The sequence below is a fragment of the Crotalus tigris genome, unplaced genomic scaffold (genome assembly GCF_016545835.1).
Source record: "Crotalus tigris isolate CLP2741 ecotype Arizona unplaced genomic scaffold, ASM1654583v1 scf7180000018298.210817, whole genome shotgun sequence".
Lineage (NCBI taxonomy): Eukaryota > Metazoa > Chordata > Lepidosauria > Squamata > Viperidae > Crotalus > Crotalus tigris.
This window is the reverse complement of record NW_024096929.1, coordinates 197,111-210,817: the sequence shown is the minus strand read 5'-3', so window position 1 is coordinate 210,817 and position 13,707 is coordinate 197,111. Positions and strand designations below refer to the sequence as shown.

General features: G+C 41.1%; 1 protein-coding gene across 1 annotated transcript; it reads left to right on the top strand.

The window, feature by feature from the left end:
- Window positions 1-211: 211 nt before the first annotated feature.
- On the top strand, window positions 212-13,516 carry LOC120310777 (transcription activator BRG1-like; the record flags this gene model as incomplete). Its single annotated transcript, XM_039349548.1, has 7 exons — window positions 212-289; window positions 4,276-4,529; window positions 6,417-6,525; window positions 8,252-8,353; window positions 9,363-9,495; window positions 12,527-12,666; window positions 12,989-13,516. Coding segments are annotated over 7 exons (849 nt in total), but the record flags the coding sequence as incomplete, so codon positions are not given.
- Window positions 13,517-13,707: the final 191 nt, after the last annotated feature.

The window sequence follows — 13,707 nt, the reverse complement described above, 5'->3', positions numbered from 1 at the left end:
CAGCAACAAATGGAAAAGAAAATTTGGTCTTAACTATTAATTTTCCTTCTGTTTTTTAATGGGCAGTAATCCAGCACGTGCCTGTTCTAGGATACCTGGTCACTATGGGGCCTGTTGGTGGGTGGGCTCCTTATTGCTAGGCTAAGAGTGACTGGTTGTCCAGAGGAAGAGGTGGTGACCTTTTAGTCCAGCCCATTTATATTTTCCTTAGCATCTGCCCCCATTTGCTGGGCAGGGAATATGCCTTCTGTCTGGACTGCTACCTATCAAACAAGTAGAAACAAAGAAGGTAAGACCAAGTTTTCTGTTTTATGCCATGTTTGAGGGTGGCAGGGAGAAAGATAGCCTAGCCTTTTTTGCTTCTACACAAAGTTATGTCAAAAAGTAAAATGTTTTAGCAAAGGGGAATGGCGTTCAACACTTTACTACAGAAACATAAAGTAAAATTAGAATGACCTGCCAAGCAAGGTTTTTGCCTCTACTTCTTTTGCAGATCTCTTTGTTATTTTTTTTTTGTAGATGTAATGTAATAAGTTCATTTTTTAATCTAAAAATTGCACAAAAGTATGCAAGTTAGATATAAAATGTTAAACAGGTGCTACTATTATGCCATGTAGATCAATAAGAGTTTTTTTTTAGAGATAAAGTCACAAACAAATCGGTCTTCCTCTAACAAAAGAACCGCTAATAAGAGCTGTAGCTAAGAGGAACAAAAGCACTTCCCATAACTGTATTGAATCAATACGTACAGTAGGTTTTGCTGGGAGGATAACAACAATTGCCATAACAGAAAACAGGAAGCTAACCATTTTGTAGGAGGAAAATTACTCAGATCTGGTTTATTATATAATGGAGTTGTGTGCCTAATTACCCTTTCTCCAGTTCTGTTTCATGTACCAGTGAAGGTCCACAACATGTTAAATCGGGAACTTTGGCTTCTCTCTGCAATGTGGCAAATGCTGGCTGATAAAAAGGGGTTTAAATGTATGAATGGGTTGTTGTAAGAAGGCTCCACAAGGCAAACTCAGTGATGGCAGCCTTCTCTAAGATGGGTCCTGCTAATAGAATGATAGCTCCCTTACCTACCTTTTATACATGATATGAATTACATGGGCCAAACCTCCTTTATGGCTTTTCCTTTCTTTTTAGCCCTGAGAATTCCTGCTTGCAAAAGTATTCAGCAACTCTAAATAGCTGAGCTATGGATTCAAAGAGAAGAAAGGTTGTGTTCCCAAATGGACAACCAGGTGCCCTCTGGGTTTCAGACTATACTTTCTACGAGACTTTGCCATTGGAGAGGCTAGCTATTAATCCAAAATATCTAGAAGGAACTAGGCTGCCTCATCAACAATAGAGGCTTGCAAGTGAAATTATTTCTGCTTCAAAACTAAGGCAAGCTTTTGTTATGTGACAGTTATGAAGAAGGAGGTTCTAGTTCTGTCCCACAGAGATTTTTCTTTTTTCTTTTTAGTCCCCAGCAAATTTCTATTGGTTTTCTCTTAGCCTTATATACCTGCAGCCTTTAAAAGCATATGACACCTTCTTCAGGAGCCCAGGCAGCATCCTCAGAAGTATAAAATATGTACAGAACACTTCTCAAGATTCCAATATGGCTCCAGCCTACATATTTTACTTCAGCCTTTAGGAAGAGATTTAATAATCATGCCAGAACAGCCTAGTCCAGTGATGGCGAACCTTTTAGAGACCGAGTGCCCAAAAACTGGCCCCGCCCCTGCTCCACCCCCCCCGCCCGCCCCCGCTCTGCCCCCCCATTGCCCGTCCCACTTGCCCACAGGACCACTCACCGCCTCCAGGACCCGCCGCAGATCGCCCAGGCAGCCCAGCAACGCTATGGCGGCCACACCCTCTGCCTACACCCTGCAGCATCAACTGCATGATGGGGTGTGAGGGCAGAGTCTTGTCTACGCTGCCTGGCTGCCATGTCCTTGGCTGCGCTGCTCCATCTGGGCCACGCTCGAGGGCAAGTTTCCTTCAGGGGGGCTGCTGGAGAGGAGAAGGTCACGGGGGGAGGCAAGGCTGGGGCAACGGCACGTGTGCCCACAGAAAGGGCTCCGAGTGCTGCCTCTGGCACCCGGGCCATAGGTTCGCCACCACTGACCTAATCAGTGGCATAGCAGTATTCCACGTCTTATATCTTTTCCAGATATCCACAAATTAGTCACTAACAGACACATAGACACCAGGAGAGAATGGAAGGTACAATTGTTCGTAGTTCTTTGATTAATTACATCCCATTCTCCTTTCTCTGGAGGAGGCTTTGGCTAAGCTGTGAAATGCTGGTACAGTGGAAGGAACTGAACAGAAACAGTCTTGCCCATCCTTGTATTTTTGTTCCAGTTGTGAGAGAAATGCAGAACAAGAAGTTCTGTGTATGTCAGGTTTCTGCACTGCTCTGCGTATTAGCCAATGTTGAAACACGTTACTTGTAGTATAATAAAAGAGACCCATTCCATGAATTCACGTAGAAGTTGTCTTTCTTACTGTTTTGAAGAATGGAGTAAATCAGAGTTGTTGTAGCTTTCTCTCAAAGGCCAAGCCTTAAAAAAATAAAACAAAAAGAGATCTCTGAGTTAGTATTCGCTTACATTCAGTCAAGAACCTTTCCTTTCTATTACACTTGTTCTTCACCATTTTTCAAGTTTATCAGATTCCATATAAGATAAACAAATTCTACATTTCAGTTCCTTATCAGCTGGCATTGTGATTTCTATGGCCTAGTTTTTTTCTAGGTCAGAAAACACCTCATGGTTGTACATGTTGTTGCCTTGTTGCAGGGAGGGTGGCTGATGCTAGATGTAATGAAAAAGGGCCTTGGAATCTCAGGCTGTAATTTCCAAGGCACATTTCTGTTCTCCTTGATTTCTTCAAACAATAGCATAATTAAATAGATTGCTTCCCTTGTTTGAAACTGCCAAGAATAGCTCATTAATATATTGAGTCTAATGCTATATATTTGCCTACCAATGATTCTCTCCTAGCCTTATATATTTCTTGGGCAAAGAGAAGTATGGGTCATGAGGAACCCTCTTATATTTCCCACTATCCAAGATCAGAAGAATAGAGCTGTCACCTATTCATTAGAAAGTGGGATTTCAGTCATAAATTGAACGTGCCTTGAGTTTAAAACCTAGATGTTCAAGGTGGAATGAAGAATCGTTGGACCTATTTACATGTATATATCTTAATTAATTAAACTATCATTCCTTTTCCCACATCTATTTTCAGTATGCCATAATTCACTGTAGGTTAATTAATCAGTTTTCTCTTAGGGTCTGAACTAGCAAATTATGGATAGAATTGGAGACAAACAATTATTTCAAAGAAAACGTACAGCAAGTATAAAGATAGTGCTGGGACTTGGTAGATAAAAGGAGGACTGCAAATAAAATTAAGTGCTTCCTTCTCCCAGACTGTTAGAAGTTTGATGCTACCAATTAAAATTTTTAAGGAATTAATGCTTTTTATTTCTGTATTGCAATATTAAAGAATGGTCTGCTTGATTTCATTCTTTTTCATAAAGTACATCTCATAAGAGGTCCTACAAAGCTATTTGAGGTCAGGAACTCTGCTTATTTTAAATGTCATGTAAGGTACAAATGATGAACCATGTTGGCAGGCCATTCTCCATGTAAAGACTTTCCATGATTTGCTGACATTACAAAGCTGTCGCAGTTTCATCTCTAGGTTCCTTTGCTCTGAATGTTGAGTAAGTGAGATCCTCTAGCCATATATGACTATAAAAATGAAAGATGGGTAGTTTTACTTCTGAGTTTTCCTACTTCTGTTATACATGGCCTTCAGTCAACTTGCTTCTTTTCCTCTTTTACTGTGCAATCTGAAGCATAAAAAATTATGGCTAATGGGTGGTTAGTAGCCTCAGGTCTCCTTGCTGCTTTGGAAGAAATTGCAACAGAACTGGCAGGAAGGGGCATCCCCACAACCTGCTCTGCATGGTTTCTACAGAGTCTTCTGCCTGTTGGCCCTGTTTAACATGAGAAGAAAAGCTTGTAGGTAAGAGAACTAGTTTTCCTTTCCACCTTTTAGTGTTGCAGCCTTCCATGATCCATAACTGACTACCCTGGGAAGTGATGCCTTTGGGGAAGCAGCCCATGTAGACATCCCATTGCCTCACTGTGCTTAGGTGGCTCGGCTGTGTGTGAATGTTCACGTTCAGTCATTTCACGGTGTGCTGTTGTCCCGCTCGCTTTTTGTTGTACGTGGCTGGCTGACTGCTGTTCTTATCATCTGTGATAGGCCATAGAAGAGGGTACCCTAGAGGAGATCGAAGAGGAGGTGCGTCAGAAGAAATCCTCCCGCAAGCGCAAGAGAGACGTGGATGTCAGTTCCTCAACCCCAACCACCAGCACTCGTAGCCGGGACAAAGACGATGACAGCAAAAAGCAGAAAAAGCGAGGCCGGCCCCCTGCTGAGAAGCTCTCTCCAAATCCACCCAACCTCACTAAGAAAATGAAGAAGATTGTGGATGCTGTGATTAAGTATAAAGACAGGTAACCGAAAGAAGGGACATTTCTCCCCTATAATTTTACATTTTCATATCCTCAGCCATCAGTATTTCTCCTCTGGACAGATGTTTGTTTAGCAGTATCTACATATTTATTGATTCTGCTGCCTCTGGACTTTGAAGGGGAATCCAGCATGATGTGAAATACTGGAATTTATGTGAAAAACCAAGACTACAGGTAGTCTTCGATTTAGGACCACAATTGAACCCAAAATTTCTGTCGCTCATTAAGACAGTTGTTAAGTGAGTTTTGCCTCATTTTATAACCTTTCCTGTCACAGTTGTTAAGTGGATTGCTGCAGTTGGCAACACAATTGTTAAGTGAATCTGGCTTCCCCATTGATTAGCTTGTCAGAAGGTGGCAAAAGGTGATCACATAACCCTGGGCCACTGCAACTGTCATAAACGTGAGTCAATTGCCAAGTGTCTGAATTTTGGTCACATGACCATGGGGATGCTGCAGTGGTTGCAAGTGTGAAAAATGGTCATAATTCACTGTTTTCGATGCCATTGTAACTTCAAACGATCATTAAATAAATTGTTGCAAGTCAAGGACCAACTTATGCATATCAGAGAGATAATGTTGAGAAGTGAAAAAGTGGAATGGAGTAATGGGAAGTGAGTATGAGTGTCATGCTGGAACAGTTACCCAATATATTGGCTGCCTTATGAGTGAAGATAAAGGTTTCCCCTGTCCAGTCATGTTTGATTCTAGGGGGCGGTGTTTATCTCCCTTTCTTAGTAGAGAAGCCAGTGTTGTCCAAAGACATTTCTGTGGTCATGTGGCGAGCATGACTATATGCCAAGGCACACAGAAAGCTGTTACCTTCCCATTGAAGTGGTACCTATTTATCTACTCACATTTGCATGCTTTTGAATTGCTTGGTGGGCAGGAACAGGAGCTTACCCCATCATGCAGCACTCGGGTCTTAAATCCGGCTGTCAGCTTTCCAGCTGATAAGTTCAGCATCTTTAACCACTGAGCCACCGCACCCCCTGCCTTATGAGTACAAAAGCTCAATTTTTCAGAGAGTCAGAGATGGTAGCAGCAAACCACTCACAATGTCTTCCTCCCCTCCATGAATCTTTTGCACAATTGGAACTACAACTTTCAGAATTCCTAGCCAGTTTAATGTCCCATTATATCTGAAGGGCATCATATTGGAAAAGGCTAACATTGATCCTTTCTTCTAAAACTATTCTCTGCCAGAGCCTCACAGCTCTGAATTTTCATTACAGTAAACATAATTGTTGCCTAATGTTAGATAAAACTATTAAGCTTCCAGTCTTGACAGACCTATGACAAGCAATTCACTTCCCTCTCTTCTATTGTGAAATAAAGCTTTGGTTTTAACAGATATTGTTTCTCAGGTCTGATTCACCCCATCAGTGCTGCTCTCCTGTGTTTTGACAGGCTTCATCCATTGCATGCCAAGATTTCAAATTCTTCAGCTAATGTAATGCTTCAGAGCCACATCAGAAAATATTTGTATGATTAAACCTTAACAGTGGGGGAGGAGAGCAATTTTCAGTAGGAAGATAGTATGCCAGAATAAGATACCAAACTTTTTCTTTCCAACCATAATTTAAATTTTCCTACACATTATATACATAAAAATTGATTTGTTGTGCTTCATATTAATAAATACACATTAATCCTGCAGATAAAATAAGCTGTTTCTTGGCTCCTCCGTAGCTACTAATGCAGCATATCAGCCATTAGTAGGTGCACTTTAGTAATATAAAATAGAATTGTCTCCATATTTCACTTCACTTCTTCAATCCCTGACAGCCAGGGCAGGTGCCTCTGAACTGGCCTGCATTGGGAAAGGCAAGCCATGTTTTAGATGTTTTCCTTCATCTTGCCTTGTAGCAGCAGTGGACGTCAGCTTAGTGAAGTCTTCATTCAACTGCCTTCTCGAAAAGAGCTTCCAGAATATTATGAACTCATTCGCAAACCAGTGGATTTCAAGAAGATAAAGGTACCTTAGGAGTTGTTTATCTTTCTCTAATTCAGAGAAGGGCCCAATGTTTGTTTATTTGCTTACTTGACTTATATCCCATCTTTATTTATGCAACTCAAGGCAGCACATATAATGCTCATACCTCCTATTTTCCCCACAACAACCACCTTTAAGGTAGGTTGGGCTAAGAAAAGGAGTGACCCAAAGTCACCCAGCTGTCTTCTATGCCTAAGATGGCACTAGAAAGCCAGTTGCTAGTTCAACATTTTAATACCAAAGTGGCTCTTGATAACAGGAATGATAAAATAGGCCTGCCCATCTTAAGCAGGATGCAGCACCTTGGATTTGATCCAAATAGGGTAGTTTTGCCTCATGTGAGCAAACAAACCTGAGAGAAGCTGAGTGACCCATAACCACAGCCAATTTCATTTCCCATACCCACTTAGCAGATGATATCCAGTCAGGTTGAGAAGACTGACTTGACATTGGTCATGTGATGGGGAAACCACCTACTGCAGTTTCTGGTCATGTGATGGGAAAGCCACCTACAAGAGTTTTCTCACAAGATCACATGCCTACCTTCTGTCCCTTTGTTTAGAAGAGCAGGCTGAGCCCTGTAGTTTAATGCTTACAACAAGGTTAGTAAACTGATTTCCTAGTGCAGCTTAGTTTAACATGTGCCATTGAAATTTCTAACTGGGATGCCCATCATTCTGCATTATTTCCGAGAACACTTTCTGATGCAGCTAGATGGCTTGTAAATAAGTGTTGCACATAACTATAACTTTGGGAAGGTATATAGCCCATTTGAAAAATGGAAATACTAGCCATCAATATTGCACTATATCTTTTTAAAGCTGTGTTATAGGGTATGTCTTAAATAGTTCTTAATATATTTTAATGCATTAAATTGTATACATTCAAAGAATGCAATAGCATGCTGGTTTCCTGAACTGGATGGTGGAAGACTTTGTATAGTTTGTAGTATCTCTGATTTACTGAATGAAGCCCTTCTATGTTAGAGAAGGTAACTTTTTAAAACCTTCAGTGAATCTTATTTGCTTATTTAGATAAATTTAGATTTTAATTTCAAAATGCCCTCCCTTCAACAACAACAAAAAGATTCATGTGCATATTAGATCCTGAGTTATTCCCCTTTGTATTTTAATTTTGTAAGATAGCATTACATCATCTTGAGGCTTTCAAACTAGTTTCCGGACAAAGGGGATAGTTTGGATTACCAAAGATCCACCTAATCATCAATTGAGTCACACAATTAGGGATTTCCCTTGAGGCCTTTTAAGGGCCAAAATCTCAGACAGACATCTTGCTCATTCAGTTGTGCAAGTTCATTTGTTCAACAATCAGAGTTTCAGTCAATACCCTCACAAAACCAGTATTATTGAAATATTGTATAATTGTGTATAAATATTGTATAATTGAATATAATTGTACAATGGATGTTTCTACATGTCTTTTAAGTGAATTAACTGCACAGGTGTTTTACAGAATCCATACTGATCTAACTATCTCTGTCTGTGTTCTTAATTTTAAAAGAATTTTTGAGGATACTATCCCTTTCAGCTTTAAGAATTGCTCCTTTTTCTCTCTCAATTGCTGAAATATGCATACGTATAGGGGCATCATCTCACTCTGATGACAAGTGAATGAAGGCAGGAATCTGAAACTTTTGTTCAATAAAACATTGTTTTTGTTTCTCCTCTGCCCCCCACTTCACTTTCAGGAGCGTATCCGGAACCACAAATATCGCAGCCTAAATGATTTGGAGAAGGATGTCATGCTTCTATGTCAGAATGCTCAGACTTTCAATCTTGAAGGATCACTGGTAAGACATCTTCCTGCAGTTAGAGCACATTCTTGACACTAAAAAAGTGTATGGTTACTCCATATGGCGGGTTGAACTAATTCTCCTTTAGTTAAATAAGTTAGGACAATTGAGATGCGTTTTGAGAGATGCATAGTTTCTGTGCTCTGTAAGCAGATGGGTTCAGTACTTTTTATAATACCATGGTTGTAGACAAAATTCATATAGCAAGAATTCCTTTGCAGAGGTATGACAAACCATTAGTCTTAAATAATGGATAAGAATTATCAGGAGATAATGAGTTTTATGAATCTCTTAAAGCTCTTTTCTATTCTCTCACACATCCATAACCAAGCTTTAGAAATTCCCTTCAATTTACCTGTCATATATGTATATATGTATGTATGTATGTGTGTGTGTGTGTGTGTGTAGGTCTTTGGTTATTCGGGTTTTCTCCCGCGTCAAATTGGAAGTGTCTTGTCGATGTTTCAATGAAGTCTTATTCGTCATCTTCAGGCTGGTGTCTTTGGCTTCGTGCTTCTAGAAGCACGAAGCCAAAGACACCAGCCTGAAGATGACGAATGAGACTTTGTCGAAACGTCGACAAGACACTTCCAATTTGATGCAGGAGAAAACCCAAAAAACCAAAGACCTACACACAAACACCCGCGAAAACCTCAGAAAACAAATATATGTATGTATGTATGTATGTATGTATGCTGTTTCAAATGCTAATGCAACCAACTGAGTAGATGGTCTTAGGGCAACCATTTTTTTCCATCTTCTCCCCAATTTCATATGGAACACAAGGTTGTTGGAAAATTAGAGCAAGATAGATATGATAGGATAGAACTCAAAAATGTTCCATAAATCCCCAATACTATTAAGAATGGCCCCATTTTTTAAAGCAAAACCATCATAACAACTAAGGGCATGGACTGAAAATAAATATAGAACTTAGCCCAGTGGGATGAAAGTGTTAGATCAATCATAATTTCTACATCTTCCTTTCTTCTATGGTTTCCTGCAGATTTATGAAGACTCAATTGTTCTGCAGTCTGTCTTTACTAGCGTGAGGCAAAAAATTGAAAAAGAGGAAGACAGCGAGGGAGAAGAGAGTGAAGAGGAGGAAGAGGGAGAAGAGGAAGGATCTGAATCAGAATGTGAGTGTTTTTTTATTCAGCATTATTTTCTTTGCAAAACAAATGTGTAAAATATTTAGAAAGAAATTAAATCAGATTGAATTGAACTCCTAGTAACTTCATGGATACATCTGTGTCATTTTCCTGGTAGCAATACGGAAGTAATGTGTCTTCTCTGGGATACTTTTCAACTTCAGTGATAGAACTATAGAGTTGGAAGGTACCTTAGAATAGGGCTTTTCAACTGGTAGTACATGTACCACCAAGTGGTACATTGGCACATGGCAGGTGGTACATGGCCCTGCCCAGCCTAGCCAAGTGTAGTGGGGGAGGGAACAAGCCAAAGCACAGCACAGGACTTATCATGAGAGAGTCCTCGGGACCTGCAGGGCTGCTGGAGTGAGGCAAAGGCCCCAGGATCGGCAGTTCCAGCTCACCCGGAAGAGAAAGGAGAAGGGGGCGGAGACAGGAGAGGCTATAAAAGGAGACAGTTTGGGCGGGAGAGGGAGAGAAAAAAAATGCAGCCTTGGGAAGAGGAGTCAAACAGGCCAGCTAGGAGCAGATCTGGCGCTGAGGTGGCGCAGCAGTTAGAGTGCAGTACTGCAGGCCACTTTAGCTGACTGTGTTCAGCAGGTCAGCAGTTCAATTTTCACCTGCTCAAGGTTGACTCAGCCTTCCATCCTTCCGAGGTAGGTAAAATGAGGATCCAGATTGTTGGGGGCAATGTAAAATATATATATACATTGCTTACTGGTGTACACCGTTTAGAGAGTGCTTGCACTTAAAGCGGTATATAAGTCTCATAAATAAATAAGTTCTGTGGCAGCCATCCGTGCCGCGCACGCACACAGGTGGCAGCGACAAACAGGCAAGAAACGCAGCTGGGGAGGGGTCACCCTCCATGAGGAATGAAAAAAGGCAGCATCGACTGGAGGTGAGGCACGGAGGGAGTGAGGAAGAAGATGGCAATGAGAAAGAGGGAGGTAGAGAACAGGAGGGAGGGAAACAGAAAGGAAGGAAGTGTTGAAAGAAAAAGCCGGGGGCTTGGTTTCCAGCTGAGAGGCTATACCTTTAAGAGAAAAGAAAAAAAAATGAAGCACCACCGTTTGAAATAGGTGAAAGGAAGCCGGCTCGAGAGGAGATATTTATTGGCAGAAGCAAAGTGCTGTTTCAGCAGTTCGATTTTGGATCAGCTAAACAACAAACCGGGAAAGTGGAAGGATTTTTATGTGATTTTGTGACTTTGAAGTTCTGGGATTTGTGCAATGTGGGCTTTGTGTTCTTAAGGATTGTTTGGCAATTTCTATTGTGGCTGATGGCTGATGTCCCGTGTTGGATTTGGGGTTCTAACTCTGTTGCTTTGCTATTGTTAGCTGTAAGTTTTGCTGCAAGGGATTTTGAAATATTTTTGTCCTAAATGGATTTTGCCTGTAGCATTTATTTACTTATGAATGGAGCCATTTGGGGAGGCTGCCTTAACTGGTAGCCAGTACTTGCTACATTTGTGGTGGTGGTTGTTTTTCTTCAGTGCCGGCTGCCGGCTCCTTTCCTTTCTAGCCAGTAGTTAATTCTTAAAAGGGAATGTGCCTTTTTAAGCTAGTTCCCTCAGCGGCTTGTCTTTTCTGTCTCTGGAAGCTTTTCCTTGTTCGATAAATATATGGAAGAGAAAAAATATGGGGGCGGGGGTTCAAATTCTTTCTTCAGAAGGAAGGAGATGGGAATGAGAAAGAGGAAGGCAGGGAGGGAGGGAGGGAAGGAGATTGGAATGAAAGGGAGGGTCTGAAGGAAGTCCCGCCTTCGCCACCAGCAGCCCTGCCATTGACCTTGGGACACTGTGACCATCATAAATATGAATCAGTTGCCAAGCATCCAAATATAAATCACATGACCCTGGGAATGCTGCAACGGTCGTAAGTGTGAAAAATAGTCATAAGTCACTTCAGTGCCATTGTAACTTTGAACAGTCACTAAGCGAATTGTTGTAAGTCGAGGACTACCTGTACCTTATCCCTTTTTTCTTTTGGGGGGGGTCATCAAGTTTTTGACACTTGTACTCAAATATTGCCATATCCTAAAAGTGGTACAGTTGGTGAAAAGGTTGAAAAGCCCTGCCTTAGAAGTCATTCAATCCCCTACTCAGTGCTAGATCTATAAGAGAATCTCTGACAGATGCCCCTCCAACCTTCCTTTGAAATCCTCCATGAAGAGCTCATGTCCTATACTGTTTCAGTAGCAGACAGCTTGTAACCAGGAGGTTCCTCCTAATATTTGCCCCAAATCTTCTTTCTTGTAGTTTTAACTTATTGGTTCGTGTTCTTTCCTGTGGCTCAGTAGACATGTGTTTGCAGCCCTTCTGGCAACATATCAGAAGGTGGCTATTATATCTTCTCTTAAGTCATATTTCTTTAAACTAAAGATATCCATTTTTCATAGGGCTTGGCTTTCAAACATTAAACATCTTAAGTGGCCTTAGTGGCCATTTTATGAACTTGTTCTAATTTGTCCCTGCCTTTCTTGAATCTTGGTGCTCAGAGCTGGATATAATATTCCATGTTCCTGATATTTCTGACCCTGCATCCACCTGTGATCCTGTTTGGGTTTTGGAGATAGCAAGACCTGGCTAGGCACTTCTTGTTAAGCATAAGGAAAAAGTACGAAAATTATGATGGGCTGACAGAGAAAATATCTGAAAGCCATTAGAGCCATCAAGAAAGGCTGACATTTGACAGGGTTAGGGTCCAGAGCTTGTGAGGAAAGCCTCATCCTGCCCTTTTTGCACCATCCTTATGTGTACATAAAAGGCTGTTCGATTTTTTCATAAGAAGAAAAAGAGTTTTTGGTGTGATTATTTCACAAAACAAGCTAGGTTATTAGGCTTAGGAATACAGTGAAGCAGATTAATGGAGTGTTTGGAAATACAGATATATAAGTAAAATTGTGTCTATGTCTCACGAAAATTAGGACAGATTTCAACCTGTTTCAGTCATAATTCATAATGGAACAGGAACATAAACTCATAGCCAGCTTTTCAGTCTCGCTCTGTTCTTCCCAGCTCGTTCTGTCAAAGTGAAGATTAAACTGGGCAGAAAGGAAAAAGTACCAGACCGAATGAAAGGCCGCAGACGCACCAGCCGTGGGTCCCGGGCTAAACCCGTGGTTAGTGATGATGACAGCGAGGAAGAGCAAGAAGAGGTAGGTAAAACAATAGATTTTTTTCCCCTAAGGTGTCATCAGTGATCCCAGGAGGAGAGATCTAGTGCTTTTGTTGGAGAGAGATGGTCAAAGAAAGAGAGGGCATTTTCCATTTAAATAAGCAGAACGAAAACACAAAACCAAGTTCTACTTTTCAAAAAGCTACATGGTACACTGAGTAAAAAATTTAGACCTTAGTTCATCCATGAGATTTCCTGGATCATTACTGTTCTTTTGCCTGCCTACCTACTTCCCAGGACAGTCAGGAAGATACCTGATACATTAAGGTACAACTAAAAAGTATTTTCCTCTTCTCTCCTAGGATCGCTCAGGAAGTGGCACAGAAGATGACTAGGTGACATTCCATGATGGAGACCTCAGGCATCAGTTTTTCCAAAGCAGAGGTGCTCTAGTCCTTTAGCTGCAACGGGTAGAAAGAAAAGTAGTGTTGGATGTGGGTAAACTGTATAAATTCTTCCATATTTATACTGCAGTGAAGATGTAGGACTTACTTGTGTCTTGCCTTGTCCTCACATCAGTAGCGTTTGTAACAGCATTAACTGTTGTTTTTTTTTAAAAAAAAATTATGACTGGGGGAACACTTGATTTTTTTTAAAGGCAGTACTATTTTCAGTTGCAGTATTGAATCACTGTAGTTTTAACCTGTGGGTGCATGTGTGTAAGCAGTCCACTTCCTAGTACTGTATTTTATGAAACAGGTCAAACAGCCAGCTGCTCCCCCCAAAGCAAGGAGAGGGTGGCAGGGGTAACTGTGTCAGTGTCACTGGATTTCAAGCAGTAATAAATTAAGCAAAACAAACAGTAATAAATTAAGCAAAACAAACAAACACCCCACCATCACCGTGGTGCATTTGTTAAATGTGCTTCTCTTTTACTGTAACATCTGGAAAGCTCCTCCCATCAGCTCAGTAAGGTCTGAAATGTATCCATCTTCTGATCCATTCAGAGAATACAGAATAACAGAGTTGGAAGGAACCTTGGAGATTTTCTAGTCCAACCCTCTGCTCAAGCAGGAGACCC